This window comes from Dipodomys spectabilis, unplaced genomic scaffold (genome assembly GCF_019054845.1).
Source record: "Dipodomys spectabilis isolate Male_0828 unplaced genomic scaffold, ASM1905484v1 ptg000511l, whole genome shotgun sequence".
Lineage (NCBI taxonomy): Eukaryota > Metazoa > Chordata > Mammalia > Rodentia > Heteromyidae > Dipodomys > Dipodomys spectabilis.
The window spans coordinates 840,088-855,833 of NW_024871188.1; the positions used below are offsets into that span (position 1 = coordinate 840,088).

At 54.4% G+C, this 15,746-nt stretch overlaps 1 protein-coding gene across 1 annotated transcript; it reads right to left on the bottom strand.

The window, feature by feature from the left end:
• Positions 1-7,488: 7,488 nt before the first annotated feature.
• Nmrk2 (nicotinamide riboside kinase 2) lies at positions 7,489-12,566 on the bottom strand. The gene is made up of 7 exons (XM_042669862.1): positions 12,538-12,566; positions 10,124-10,214; positions 9,474-9,522; positions 9,205-9,361; positions 8,886-8,957; positions 8,019-8,125; positions 7,489-7,574 (listed from the first exon to the last, which is right to left on the bottom strand). Exons 1-7 carry the CDS (start codon positions 12,564-12,566, stop codon positions 7,489-7,491), a joined length of 591 nt encoding a protein of 196 aa, XP_042525796.1.
• Positions 12,567-15,746: the final 3,180 nt, after the last annotated feature.

Sequence of the window (15,746 nt, forward strand, 5' to 3'; positions counted from 1 at the left end):
AGAAAGGCCGTGAGACTGTCATCTCCAGTGAACCACCAGAAAACCACAAGTGGAGCTGGGCTCAGAGTGGTGCAGTGTTAGACCTGGGACGGCGCCCAGACCCTGAGTTCACGCCCCATGACTAACAAAAAGAAAGACAGAGAGAGAGAAAGAAACTCACTCTCAGAACCTCCCCAGGGTCATCATATCCAGAGAGACAGGAAGTAGTAGATGAGAGGGCGGAGGGTTTGCCGGGGTTTGGGGATGGAGAGGAGAGCCAGTACTGAATGGGACAGAGTTTTAATGCAGGATATAGAAGGTTCTGGAAATGGAAGGGTTGCTATGGATTCTTTTTGACAGTCCTGGGGCTTGAACTCAGTGCACTGTCCCTGAGCTTCTTCCAGGCACTCTACCACTTGAGCCACAGTGCCATTTCTAGCCTTTTTTTGTTTATGTGGCACTGATTGAGAAATTAAACCCAGGACGTCATGCATGCTAGGCAAGCACTCTACCACTAAGCCACATTCCCAGCCCCTTGCTATGGAGTTGATATGTCAAATTCAGGCTGAAATTCTAACCCCCAGATGAGGTAATTAGATGCATGGGTGCCATAAAGATGGTATGAGGTAGAAATCGGAGCTATGTGGCCACAAGCCAAGGGATGCTGGGGCTGGGGGCTATAGGAAGAGCCCTTCTGTGGTGCATGTGTATGTACGTGTGTGGTATGTGTGTGTGTGTGTACACGTGTGTGCATGCCAGTATTGGAGTTTGAACTCAGGGCCTGGGTGCTGTCCCTTAGTTTTGTCACTCAAAGCTGATGCTCTACTACTTGAGCCACAGCTCCACTTCTCCGCTTCTGGCTTTTTTGCTGGTTCATTGGAAATAAGAGTCTCATGGGGCTTTCTTGCCCAGGCTGGCTTCAAACTTTGATCCTCAGATCTCAGCCTCCTGAGTGGCTGGGATGACAGCTGTGTGTCTCTGGCTCTCCTGGAGTCTCTGGAGGGAGCCGGGCGCTGCACAGAGCTGAGAGTTGGAGGCACGGGCTTGTCTGTGTCTTAGGAGCCACAGAGCCTCAGGTTGAGATGTGGAAATTGTGGCATCGTCTTCCCTTCCCCGCTGGACCCGTGGCTGGGATCACAATCTACCCCGTGTGTCCCTGGTCATTTCCAGTCTTCTGTTCCCCCCAGGTGGCACATTTGCTGGGAAATGCCCACTTGCTGGCTCTGCCTGGGGGGCCCCAGGGGATTCCAAAAGTCCCTTTTCTCCTGAACCTCAGTTTCCCCCCTGGTAGATTGCACACAATCTTGTAGATCAGGTGGCCAAACAGGAAAAAGCTCTGGGAAGTCTCAATGTAGACCAGGAAGGAAGGAGTGAGCTTCAGGTAAATATGGAAAGATCTAGAACCAAGAGCCCCAGTCTGGGAAGAGTGGGGGCCAGGGGTGGGGTGGGGAGAGGAACCGCAAGGAGGACCAGGGCTGGGTGGTAGAATCGGGGTGCTGTGTGCTCAGCGGCTTCAGGTCCAGTTACCCCACCTGCCAGGACGAAAGACGTGCGGATGGTAAGACATATGACCGCCAAGATGAACAGATGGTGAGGACAGAGAGATTTATCTCCTACCCTCTTCCCCCTCCTTCCCCCCGCAAGCTCACAGCCCAGGAAAGAGAACACCATGTCCCACAGCCACCCCACTCCCAGGCAGCTCATGGGGGGCGGGCTCTGGCACTCAGGGATTAACTCTGGCCTTTCAGGAAGCAGCTTCCTGCCCAGTGATATGGTGGGGCAACCCTAGATATGAGGCTTTTTCATTAGGATGTCTCCTCCCGGGAGATGGGGAAGGATTCAAGACAGAGGCAGCTGGGCTCAGTGACTCACCCCTCTAATCCCAGCCACTCAGGAGGCTGAGATGTGAGGATCTCCATTCAAAGCCAGCCCAGGCAGGGAAGTCTGTGAGAATCTTTGGTGTGTGTGTGTGTGTGTGTGTGAGAGAGAGAGAGAGAGAGAGAGAGAGAGAGAGAGGGTGGGCCTGGGTGCTCTCCTTGAGCTCTTCCGTTCAAAGCGAGCTCTCCACCACTTTGTGCCATAGCTCCACTTCCGGTTTTCTGGTGGTTTATTGGAGGTAAGAGTCTTACAGACTTTCCTTCCCAGGTTGGCTTTGAACCACGATCCTCAGATCTCAGCCTCCCAAGTAGCTAGGATGACAGGCGAGAGCCACCGGCGCCCGGCCGATGTGATTCTTATCTCCAATTAACTACTCAGAAAAAGCCAGAAGTGGCGCTGTGGCTGAAGTGGTAGAGCGCTAGCCTTGAGCACAAAGTGGCTCAGAGACAGCTCCCAGGCCGAGTTCAAGCCCCACAACCAACAAAAAGAAAAGAAAACGAGAGGCAGACCATAATATCCAACCTTCATACCTTAAGGTGGGTCAGCCACAGCTGATCTGCAAACGAAGTCCCACTCAAATGATGATGACTCCTTCTACCTTCCAGCGTGGAGGTCAGGCACTGGGGCTCAGGCCATACCCACCTGTCTGTAATCAGGTCCCTCACATACCTATCGTCTTGTTACATATTTGGAGGGGGGGCAAGGGTTCAGATGTAGCAAAGGGCTCAAAGTCCCAGGAGGTCAAATCAGAGCCCCCCCCCCCCCCCCGTAGGTCAGAGGGCCCTGAGTGTTGCCCTCCCTCCCTCCCTCCCGGAACAGGTGCAGGGGACAGGGCCAGGTCTGGCCATCCGCACAGCTGCCCAGCTCCTGCCCATACTTGGGCAGGGACGGAGTCCATGCTATGAATAACCCAGGCATGTCGCCCAGGGTGCCCAGTGGCCCTGCTATAAAGCCAGGCCTGCCGGTCCCGAGCGGTTCCTTCAGCCCCTGAGAACTTTAATCCCCCTGTTGTGAGACAAAGAAAAGTAAGTACTCAAACCATTCTTCCCCGCTCCCCGCTCGGCCCCCTGCCCACGCCACGCACAACGCCAGCCCGGCCTGGCTCGGCTGAAGTCAGACACAGAACAGTGGTGAAATGACCTGCCCTCAGTCCCCAAGGGACCAGTGAAACACAGATTCTTGGTGGCACTTGATTGTCCCCCACCTTTTCGGTGGCCTCTAAGATGACCCAGGCCTGTCCTGGCCTGAAGGTTGGTGGGGAAGATGGCTGGAGGGGAGGAGGAGGAAGAGGAGGAGGAGGAGGAGGAAGAGGAAGAAGAAAGGGTGGTCAAAATGTCTGGAGTCCAGGCTCTCCCTCCAGTCCCTGGGGACAGAGCTGGGGACCCCCGTGCCAGGCCAGGAGACCCCAAAATTGCATGAGTACATTGCTGGGGGACTAAGGTGAAATCTCTCTCCCTCCTCCGTCAAGACCTTCTCCTGTCCCCCCCCCAAGGCTTTATATTTTGAAGAGGAGCCCCCCGTGTGCACCTCCTGACTCCCCCGTGCCCCCAATCTCAGAAGGCAGAGCACCCTCGCCTTTCGTCATTCCAGTTTTTTCCCAGACTTCAGCACAGGAGAAGCTACTTGGAGACACTGGGAATTAAGGTTGCTTCTGGGGAGCCCTCAGCTCCCCCAAAGAAGAGTTCTGGGTAGAATCGGGGAGTCCTCACCCCCACTCAGGAGTGCTGGGTGGATGTGGGGAGCGCCGGAAGGGTTTGGAGGGGCCCTGGTGGGCTGTGTGGGGGTGTCTGAGGGTGTTCGCTTCTGGTTCTTTCCTCCAGCTCCTCCCCCTGGCCCTGGCTGACCCCCCACCCCAGACATCCCTGAGGAACCCCCTCCTTTCGGGGCCCAGTGGCTGGAAGGGTAATGGGGTGACCTGTGCGGTGGGGGTGTGGTAACTGCTGATTAAGAGGTGGCTGAGTGCTACTTGACATGGGTGACAGATGCCGGGCTCACGGGCCTCGGCACCTCTTTGCTGCCGGGGACCTGCTGGGGTTTTGTCTTTCTCTGTTTCTGGCTCTTAGGATTTTGTGGGAAGGGTAGAATTGTGTGTGTGTGTGTGTGTGTGTGTGTGTGTGTGTGTGTGTGCGCGCGCTGGCCCTGGGCGTGAACTCAGGCCCTGGGCACTGTCCCTGGGCCTCTTTGTGCTCAAGGCTGGTGCTCTACCACTTGAGCCACAGCACCACTTCTGGCTTTTTGCTGCTTCATTAGAGAGAAGAGTCTCATGGACTTTCTTGCCCGAGCTGGCTTTGAACCATGATGCTCAGATCTCAGCCTCCTGAGTAACTGGGATGACAGGTGTCAGCCACCGGCGCCCAGCAAGCATGTCTAGTTGTCATGGTATTTTTTGGGGGTGTATGGGGAGGTTAATTAATTAATTTGTTTGTTTGTTTATTTTTGTCGGTTGTGGGGCTTGAACTCTGGGCCTGGGCGCTGTCCCTCAGCTCTTCACCTCAAGGCGAGCGCTCTACCACTTGAGCCACAGCACTACTTATTGGAGATAAGAGTTTCAGGGACTTCCCAGGCTGGCTTCAAACCTTGATCCTCAGATCTCAGCCTCCCGAGTAGCTGGGATGACAGGTGTGAGCCACCGGCTCGCTTAGCTGTTACCATATGCTGCTGGCTTCCTCCTGCTCCTTCCTTCCTTTTAACTACACTGTCCATAGCCCCTTGGTGGCCATGCAGTGTCCGGCTGTCCTAGAGCCTCCTCTCCATGTCCCTGTGGCCCAGCCTGGACTATTTTGGGCCCAGTGACCAGAAGATCATTCGGATCACCCTGTATGCCTCAGCAAAGGACAAGGCTTGGCGGGCTGCCCCATCGTCCTGGGGGCCAGCTCATCCATGCCCTCCAGGCCCCAGCCAGCCCCAGCGGTGTCCCCCACAGTCCTCCACTCTCCCCACACCTCCTGGCTACAGCCTCTGCAGAGGGACAGATGGGAAACACATGGGTTTTGCAGACCACACACAATCTGCTGTGAATAGCGCCACACAAATCACATGCACATAAGTGGGCAGAGCTGTGTGCCAATAAAACTTTATTTATAGGTGCTGATGTGAGCACCATAGATGGTGTGTGCTGGAAAAATAGAATTTATAGACTTTATCTTCTTGGGTTTATTTTTTTTTTTCTCACTGATTTTTTTTTTTTTTTGGTTGGTCGTGGGGCTTGAACTCTATCCCAGAGCTCTTCAGCTCAAGGTGAGTGCTCTACCACTTGAGCCACAGCACCACTTCCAGTTTTCTGATGGTTTATTGGAGATTAGAGTCTCACAGAGTTTCCTGCCCTGGCTGGCTTTGAACTGTGATCCTCAGATCTCAGCCTCCCGGGTAGCTAGGATGACAGGTGTGAGCCACCGGCACCCGGCCTTGCTGATTATTGTTAAATGTACAGTGAGTTAGCTCAGTGGTGAACGTGTGCTCAGCAGGCAAAGGACTTGGTTTTCAGCTCTAGAAAATAAGCCAATAAATAAACACTAAGAAGGCACGAAACATTGCCACTCCAGGCACTGGTGGCTCACACTCATAATTTTGGCTACTCGGGAGGCTGAGATCTGAGGACTGTGATTCAAAGTCAGCCTGAGCAGGAAAGTCTGTGAGACGCTTATCTCCAATGAACCAGCAAAAGACTGGAAGTGGTGCTGTGGGCAAGTGGTAGAGTGCTAGCTTTGAGCAAAAAGGCTCAGGGACAGTGCACAGGCTCTGAGTTCAAGCCCCATGATACACACCACACACACACACACACACACACACACACACACACACACAGCAAGGAAGCCTGGCCCCTCCCCAGCCCGACCCCTGTGAGCAGGTCCTCTTCTTATCTCCAGATGCACCTGTTCCAAATGCTTTCTGTCCATGGAAGCACACGTTGTGAGACTTTTTTTTTCTTCTCAGTGGTAGGGTTTAAACTCAGGGCCTGAGCACTGTCCTTGAGCTTTTTCGCTCAAGGCTAGCACTCTACCACTTCAAGCCACAGCGCCACTTCCGGTTTTCTGGTGGTTAATTGGAGACAAGAGTCTCATGGACTTTCCTGCCCCAGCTGGCTTTGAACCGTGATCCTCAGATCTCAGCCTCCTGAGATAGTTAGGATTGCAGGCGTGAGCCACTGGTGCCCGGCTCTGCCAGGCCTTTTGTGTCTGTTTCTCTCATTGAGCCTGGTGGCCTGAGGGTCCCTCCACGTTATACCACTGGGCACGGCCTTGTTCTGTTCCTGGCTGGGTAATATTCCAGTGTGTGAATTACCACTCTCTATCTTCACATGATGGACACTGTGCTGTTCCCACCATTTGGATACTATGAATGCTTTGGCACATGTTTGTGTTTGAGACTATGTATTTTCACTACGTGTGTGCCGGCACCCGGACTTGAACTCAAGGCTTCACGTTTTCTCGCTTGGGGTTTTTGCTCAAGTCTAGTGCTCTACCACTTGAGCCACAGCTCCACTTCTGGCTTTTTGGTAGTAAATTGGAGACAAGAGTCTCACAGACTTTCTTGACCAGGCTGGGTTTGAACCGCAGTCCTCAGATCTCAGTAGCTGGAATTATGGACATGAGCCCCCAGTGCCTATTTTGGGTCTATCTGAAGGAGTGGCATTGCTAGGTCATGTGGTAATTCACCCTTCTTGCCATTTTTCTACCCATTTCCATGTGTGAATCACCTTGTGTGGACTCAAGTGAGTGGTAGGCTTTTTCTGGGCTGGGGCTGGGGGTGGTCAGCAGAAGAGGTGGTGAGTTTGGGGTGTCTGCAATTCCACGGGTGGCCATGAGATGTCGCTGTCGGCTCAATCCCCTGTCAGTGCAAGCCGGGGGGGGGGGGGGGGGGGGGGGGTCTCCACCCCAGGCGAAAACAATGAGAGTCCTGGGTTCAAAGCGTAGCTCCACCCAACTATGCTGGCTGCCAGGACGGCTCAGGGAGGCCAAACAAGGACAGGATGGAAGAACATTCAGTGCTGACACCCTGGCTGTGGGTTAGAAGCCCATGGGAAGCTTGCCATTTGGGGAAACTGAGGCTCCAGGGGATCCCTGTGTGCTCAGGGCTTTTGGTGGTATCTTCAGAGCCTTTTTTTTGGGGAGGCGGGGGAGAGTTATGTAGCTTGAACTCAGGGCCTGGGCACTGTCCCTGAGCTCTTTTGCTCAGGCTGGTGTTCTACCACTTGATCCATAGCTCCACTTCGGGCTTTTGGGTGGTTCATTGGAGATAAGAGTCTCATAGGCTTTCCTGCCCAGTCTGGTTTCAAACCACCATCCTCAGATCTCAACTTGCGAATAGCCAGGATTACAGGCATGAGCACCGGCACCCGGCTTCCAGAGCCATTTTAGGGAGCTGGGAGAGGCTTCAGAGGCCCCTTGAACAGAACAGGCCGGGCCTCGAGGGTTATAAAAATAGGACCGATTTAATACTGAGGAGTGGCATGGCGCAGAGGTGTGCTAGGGCTGGACCCCGGGGCCCTGCGGTGCCGGGGTGAGTTGGCATTCCCCCTCCCCATTCTCTGTACAGACTTCCCCAAAGGGAAAATGGTCACAGCACGTGGCCTGGCTGCCGCAGGCCTGGCCAGTCTGTGGCTGGAATCATGGGTGGCAGGGTCGGCCACAGCTAGGAGCAGTTGAGGAGGGAGTTCTGAATTTCTTCCAGGACTTGAAGGAAGAGATCTCCTGGGGATTTCATGCCATCCAAATGGACTGGAATTAGAAAAACCAGAGTCAGGGCTTTTCTAAGAAGGCAGACTGCTGGGTCAGGAAACAGGATGGAAGAGTCTCTGGGACCAACAGCAAGAAGGACTAGGGTGAGATTCAAGGAGGGACTTCCACGTTTCTCAAATGGAGAATGGAGAGGAGCATGGGCAGAGACTGAGCTCAGAGTACCCCTTTCCTTCCACTCTGGGGCATAGCCTCATCCGGGTCAAAGGCTTTCTTTTTGTCAGTCATGGGGCTTGAACTCGGGGTTTGAATGCTGTCCCTCAGCTCTTCAGCTCCAGGCTAGCACCCTACCACTTGAGCCACAGCGCCACTTCCAGCTTTTTCTGCTTATGTGGTGCTGAGGAATCGAACCCAGGGCCTCATGCATGCAAGGCAAGCACTCTACCACTGAGCCACCTTCCCAGCCCTGGGTCAAAGACTTCTTACCCACTTCCACGCCGTCAGCCTCCATCTCCCGCTTATATTTCTGGTACATGGGCCACACATGTCCATCAAAGAGGCCTGGGGGGTCGGGGATTGGGTACTTGCGGGTACTGCAGAGGGGGCCGGGCAACAGGGAACAAGTTGTGTGTGGGGGTGTCTGTGTGTGGACTGTTTTGGAGGGTTGTGGGGCTTGAACTCTCAGGGCTTGGGTGCTGTCCATGAGCTTGTTTAGCTCAAGGTGAGCGTTCTACTTTTTTTTTTTTGGTCCGGTTGTGGGGCCTGAACTCTGGGTCTGGGCGCTGTCCCTCAGCTCTTCAGCTCAAGGCTAGCGTTCTACCACTTGAGCCACAGCGCCACTTCGGCTTTTTTCTTTTTGCTAATGTGGTGCTGAGGAATCGAACCCAGGGCCTCAGGCATGCAAGGCAAGTGCTCTACCGCTGAGCCACCTTCCCAGCCCTGCTAGCGCTCTACTTGAATCACAGCACCACTTCCAGTTTTCTGGTGGTTTATTGGAGATAAGAGTCTCACGGACTTTCCTGCCCAGGTGGCTTTGAACCTCAATCCTCACATCTCAGCCTCCTGAGTAGCTGGGATCACAGGCGTGAGCCAACTGCACCCAGCTTTGGAACAAGTGTTTTTTTTTATTTGAGGATTGTGCCAGGTCCTGGGATTCCCCAATCTCCCCAGAAGAAGGGCATCTAGGTCAGGATCCCCTTCTGGGGGGACCTAGGAGATGCCCAGGAAAGGATGGGTTGAGCCTAGCTAGGGCTTTGGGTGGGCCCAGCGCCTGCTGCCCGGGCTGGCCATAGGCCAGCCTGCATCTCCCTCTTCCCACTTGGGGTCCCAGCCCTTCCCCAGAATGCCCCTCACCTTCTCCTCCGCTTGGATTCCTCGTAGGGGACAGTCAGGAAGTACCGGCGGGTATAAAAGTCCAACAGAGGCCTGGACAGGGGTCAGGAGCGTGTGTGGGGAACACAGGGTCAGACAGGGCAGGCCCTGGTCTCCCGCGCCCCCAATTACATGGGTCCAGAGAGGTACATTGCGCTGTCCCAGGTCACACAGCAAAGCAGACCCACCTTCCCAGTTGATTGCTGTGCCTAAGCAGGCTGAGGTTCTAGAAGGTTCTCTAGACTCCCTCCTCTGGCCCCCTTCCCCAAGGGTGGAGGGCAGGGAGGTGTCAGACACTCACTTGTAGCTATAGATCAAGAATCCTTCCAGAAGCAAAATGTGGGTGTCAGAGGCGCTGGGCTGGACTGTGACCCCGTGGGAGCGGGCAAATTTCGGGGGATTTTGCACCCAGGCCTTCACAGTGCTCAGCATGGCTTTCATGTCCAGGGACTCCAGCACTGTGGGAGAGGAGGGCGGGAGTGGGAAGAGGGCCAGGGACCGTGGGGGTGGGGGAGCAGGGGAGGAAACAGGGGGGGGCATGGGGAATGGGGGGGTGGCGGCCATCCTTACCGTCCCATCTTTTGAAGCCATCCTCCCCAACTGGTATTTGGTCCTGGGGCTGAAACAGAGCAGCCCAAGCCAGGCGCTCAGTGCTCACTCCTTTGAGGCTCCCGCAGGGAGAGGTTGGGGGGCAGGGGTCCCAGCTAACGTCACCCACTGAGCAGTGGCCCATTGCAGCTGGGAATGGTGTGAGCCACCAGCACTCTAGTCTTTTTTTTTTTTTTTTTTTTTTTTTGTGCTATTCAACCCAGTCCCGTGGCGCCCGCCTGTCATCCCAGCAACTCAGGAGGCTGAGATCTGAGGATGGTGGTTCAAAGCCAGCCCTGGGGACAGGAAAGTCCATGAGACTCTTCTCTCCAATGAACCAGCAAAAAGCCAGAAGTGGCGTTTGTGGCTCAAGTGGTCAAGTGCCAGTCTCGAGCAAAAACAAACAACAACAACAAAAAAAACGCTCAGGGACAGCGCCCAGGCTCTGAGTTCAAGTCCTACATCTGGCACCAGGAAAAAAGAAAAGAAAGAACACACTGTCCCCAATTCTCCTGGTCCTGGCTCTCCCGGGGCTGGGCAGGGACCTCCCAGTTGGGAAATGGGAGGGTCTGTACCCTGGCTCAGCCCCTGGTGACCCCCAATGACCCCCGGGCGCCCCCCAAGGGCGTCACCTTGAAGAAGTCATCCTGGTGGATCACGCAGGAGTTGGGCAGCGCTGCATGCAGGCGGCTGGCCAACGTCGTCTTGCCGCTGTTGGTTACTCTGCCGAGAGATCTGGAGTTAGGCTGTGGCCTGGGATTGCCCAGGCTTGGTGCCATGGCTGATGCCTGTAACCTCAGCTACTCAGGGAGACTGAGCTTCTGAGACACTCTAGGAAAAACAGTTATGGAGACCCTCACCTTAACTAAGAAGCCAGGCCTGGTGGTGTGCACCTATCATCCCAGCTGAGGTCTGAGGCTAGCCCCAGGCCAAACAACAAAGAGACACTATGGAGAAACAACACAAGTAAAAAGGGTCCAGGCCTGACTCAAAGGACACAGCGCCTGTCTAGAGAGTGCCAGGCCCCGGTTCAGAGTCTGATACTGTGGACTTTTTGGTGCTTAATTGAAGCTAAGAGCCTTAGGGGCTTTCCTGCCCAGGGTTAGTTTCCAACCGAAATCCTCAGATCTTAGCCTTTGAGTAAGCTGGGATTACAGGCGTGAGCCACAGACCCCTGACTTTCTGACTTTTCTTTCTCTTTTTTCTTTTCTTTCTTTGTTTCTCCCTCCCTCCCTCCCTCCCTCCCTCCCTCCCTCCCTCCCTCCTTCCCTCCCTCCTTCCTTCCTTCCTTCTTCTTCTAAATAGAAAATGAGCCGTGTATGGTTCATACTTTTACTCCCTGCCCTCAGGAGTCTGAGGTAGAAAGATAGAGAAGTTTTTCACTGTGGGTTACAAAGTGAGAGACTCTATCTCCAAAGAAAAATGTGGGTTCCAGCAACAGAGGCTGACACGGGCGATCACAAGCTCAAAACCAGTTGAAGCAGAAAAGTCCTAGAGACCCAAATCTCCAGTTCACTAAGTGGCAGAGTGCCAGCCTACCACTGGGCTGGGAAGGTGGCTCAGTGGTAGAGCCATGAGGCCCTGGGTTGCATTCCTCAGCACCACATATGAAGAAAAGGCCGGAAGTGGCGCTGTGGCTCAAGTGGTAGAGCGCTAGCCTTGAGCTGAAGAACTGAGGGACAGCGCCCAGGCCCAGAGTTCAAGTCCCGCGACCGACCAAAACAAAAAAAAAGTCTCATGGCCTTTCCTGCCTGGGCTGGTTTGAACCCCTGTCCTCAGATCTCAGCCTCCTCAGTAGCTGGGATGTCAGGTGTGAGCCGTTGGCGCCCAGCAGGTCTCTGGTTGGAACATGGAGTGTCTCCAGACCCCAGGGAGATAGTGGGGAAAGCAGTCAGTGGGTCATGGTGGCGTCTTGATCTAACTGGTGGGGCTGGACACACTCAGGAACTTTCTAGAAGTCAGTGGCCTCTGCCCCAGTTGTAGCAGAGATGGAGGAAATGGGAACTTGCTAAACCCTCTCCCCATACAAGGGGGTGCCCTTATATGTTACAAGAAAATGCCCCACAATGGCTCATCCAAGGTCTGGTATGATGCCATGTTAGGGACACCGCTCCCGCCATGGACTTACACTGTGTCTCCTCCCTCCCTTCAGCAGGGTCTGCCTGCCTGTCTAGATTCTTCTCTTACTGATTTTTTTTTTTTTTTGGTCGGTCGTGGGGCTTGAACTCTGGGCCTGGGCGCTGTCCCTGAGCTCTTCAGCTCAAGGCGAGCGCTCTACCCCTTGAGCCACAGCACCACTTCCGGTTTTCTGGTGGTTTATTGGAGATAAGAGTCTCATGGACTTTCCTTCCCGGGCTGGCTTTGAACGGTGATCCTCAGCTGTCAGCCTCCTGAGCAGCTAGGATGACAAGTGTGAGACACTGGTGCCCGGCTTCTTACTGATTTTTTTAAATTAATTATTTATTTTTGTCTCCAGACCTGGGGCTTGAACTCAGGGCTGGGCGCTGTCCCTGTGCTTCTTTGTGCTCAAGGCTAGCACACTGCCACTTGAGCCACAGTGCCACTTCTGGCTTTTTCTGTGTATGTGCTACTGAGGAATCGAACCCAGGGCTTCATGCATGCTAGGCAAGCACTCTACCACTGAGCCACCTTCCCAGCCCTTATTTATTTTTAAGACAAGAGTCTAGACTGGCCTTTAGCTTCTGATCCTCCCACCCTTTCCCTTCCAATGCTAGAACTACAGGCATGCACTACCATGCCTTTTTTGTTTGTTTGTGACCCTGAGTAAAATCAGAGAAAAAGAAATACCTTCCTGTTTGTAAAATCATACCTTGGATCCCATTCTCCTTCCCCATTGGGGACCAAACCTCTCTCATCATTCAGAGACAGAAAGTGTTACAGCCAGCCAGATGGACAGACAGACAGACAGACAGACAGGGCAGTGGGCAGCAGGCAACCAACCTCAATTCCCTCCCAGGTCGTCTTAGTGCCCTCCCCTTGTACCTCTCCGTTCCACCCCACCCCAGCCCCAGCCCTCTGCGCTCACCCTCCAATGCCAACGATGACAATCTTCATGTCTGCAGAAGGTTGGGGGGACGGGGATGGGGTTGGGGACACTGTGCTTAACTGCAGCCCAAGCAGCTCCAGCGGGGTGCAGCCAGCCCTTGCCTGCCTGCCCCGCCGGGGTGTCCTGGCTTCATTGACAAAACCCAGGGCCTTTATAGTCCTGGAGGCAATCTCCAGGGAGGAGGCCCCAAGCCCGGGTGATGGCAAGGGAGGTGGGGGGGAGGGTGAGGGTGGGGGGGGTTGAGCACCTGTTCCCCGGGGTGGAAATAGCTCTAGATTCTGCCTTTCACCTAAATTAGTCACAAGTCAGGAGCTAAAGGGCTGGACTCCAGCCTCCACCCCCCCCCCCCCTCAGGTCCAGGTCCATGAAAGTCTTCCCCCCCTTCTCCCTTCCCCCTCCCACATATGGGCCAGAGAACTCAGGTCACCCTCCATGCGATTTCCCTCCCTAAAAATATCACACTGGCCTGGCTTGCCTCTGTCTCCTGCCTTGACCCTGACAAGAAAGAAAGAGAAAGAAAAGAAAGAAAGAAAGAAAAGAAAGAAAGGAAGAAAGAAAGAAAGAAAGAAAGAAAGAAAGGAAGGAAGGAAGGAAGGAAGGAAGGAAGGAAGGAAGACACCAGTTAAGCGCTTGAGGATCCCAGTTCGAAGCCACCCGCTCCAGCTTGCGATCTTCCTTCCCCATGCCACTGGGGAGCCCCACGCATCAGGCCGTGGGAGCACCTGTGACTTTAGGATCCAGTGTTAAGTGACTCTCAAGATGGCTTTGAATGGATAATCTTCCCAGCCTGGCCACACATTCTTCTCAGCAGGACACCAGAGCCATACAAGGCATAATCACGGGGTGACCTGAGTCACCTGGGCTGTCGCTGTGGGAGCTTGGGATGATGTGAGGCAGGCGCTGGGTGTGGTGATGCACACCTGTGCAGGAAGATCATGGGTTCCAGGCCAGCCTTGGCTATGCAGTGAGATGCTGTCTCCAAAAAAAAAACCCAAAAGGTCTACTGGGGTCTGGCAGATTGTGATTGACTGCAGTCCTATTCAGGAGGCTGAGATCAAAGGATCATGGTTGAAAGCCAGCCAAGGAAGAAAAGTCCATGAGACTCTACCACCAAAAAAGCCAGAAATGGAGCTGTGGCTCTAGCTGTGGTGCTAGCCTTGAGCCAAAAGCTCTCAGGAACAGCATTCTGGCCCTGAGTTCAAATCCCAGTTACCAGTACACACACACAGACACAGACACAGACACACACACACACACACACACACACACACACACACACAGATTAAGTCCCAGTTCAGACTCTCCTTTCCCATGAGCCTCTTCTGGCCATCTTCCTCTTGGTCACCCTTAGGGGTGTCTCAGGACACCCTGAGCTGTTATGGCTTTGTTGTTGTTGGTGGTGGTGGTTGTAGGGCTTGAACTCAGGGTCTACACGCTGTCCCTGAGCTTTTGTGCTCAAGGACAAGTGCTCTACCACTTTGAGCCACAGCATCATTTCCAGTTTTCTGGTGGTTCATTGGAGATATGTCTCATGTACTCGGGGCTGGCTTTGAACCACGATCCTCAGATCTCCAGCTAGAATGACCGGTGTGAGCCATCCCCCTGGCTTGTTAAGGCTTTTTGAGTTCAAGCCTTCCCCACCCCAGGACTTTAGCCCTCGCCCAAGATCTCTGTGAGATCTGAGGAGCACAGGGCTGTTATGTCCAGGGCTGGCTTGTCACTTTGGGTTCAGGCTTGTGGGGGTGCATGCCGGGCCTCAGCTGCCACCCTCTACTTGGTATGGGGAGCTCTGGGAATGCCGGGACTGGTTTATCCCGTGGCTCTTGTGCAGGGTGTCCCCTCGGCTTGTTGGTTGGTTCTCAGGGCTCTCCTCTTTTTCTCCCCTGAATACAGACACTTCAAGACGGACTCTTCTCCTTCTTTTGGGGTTCCAAGGAGACAGCTTCTACGCCGCCATCTTGCCTCCCATCTCTCTCTGCTCACTTCTCCAAATAAAGGTGGTTAGAAAAGAACAAGACCGGCTCTTGCCTGCTCTCTGGCTTCCTGTCCTACCAGGTGATCCGAATGGACATAGAAAAAATGGCTAGTTTTAGGGCTGGCTGCTCAGGTGGCAGGGCCAGGGCCCAAGCGGCGGGGGCGGGGCTCAGATGGGCGTGGCCACGCGATGGGCGTGCCCAGAGCACCCGTGTGACTCCAGAGGTGAGGCGTGGCTTAGGCGGTAGGGGCGTGGCTTGAGCGGTAGGGGCGTGGCTCGAGTGAGAGAGTGCTTGCCTAGCAAGCAAGAGACCCTGATTTCAAACTCTGGTACCATCACAAAGAATCAGAAGGTTAATTTTACATGAATTAATTCACCTTATTTAAAAAAAAAAAAAAAAAGGACCAGGTGTGCAATTTACTTCTGGGTTCTGCCCCAGTATCCACAAAACAGGTTTTCTCCAGTTGGTCCTGGGACTTGAACTCTGGGTCTGGGCGCTGTCCCTCAGCTCTTCAGCTCACGGTGAGCGCTCTACCACTTGAGCCACAGCGCCACTTCTGGTTTTCTGGTGGTTCATTGGAGATAAGAGTCTCATGGGCTTTCCTGCCTGGGCTGGCTTTGAACCGTGATCCTCAAATCTCAGCCTCCTGAGTAGCTAGCATGACAGGCGGTAGCCACCGTGCCCGACTGGGAAAAGGATTTGATTACCCTCAGACTAGGGAACCTTAGACCCCAGCCCAGCTCTGCCCCTTGGCAACCTCCTCCCGCCCTGCCCTGTGTCCACCTTGGCCTGGGCACCTGCTCCTCACTCCATGACACTACTCCTTCGGGATGGATCACTCTTCAGACGTCCTTGGAAGAGCATGGCAAACCAGGTGAGCTCACCTGCCCGCACCCCTCGTACACTTGGGACCGACACTGGTTTTTTTTGGCACATGGCACCTGTTTGGGTGTCTCCCAATGATCCCAAAGCCCGGTCCTGGGAAACCCCACTCTGACCATCCAAGAAGCCCAGACCTCTGATTCTGTGGCAGGCCACACGGGGCTGTAGCAGGAGACAGCTACTCGCCACAGGGCCTCCCCCTGGGCTGCTCCCCGCCAATCAGGCTGAGGCTCTTCTCTTGGAACTGCCCAAGCCCTGTCCCTTGGCAACAGAGAAAGGGGCGGGACTTCCTCTCAGCCACGCTTTATTTAGGTCACAGGAAATCCCTCA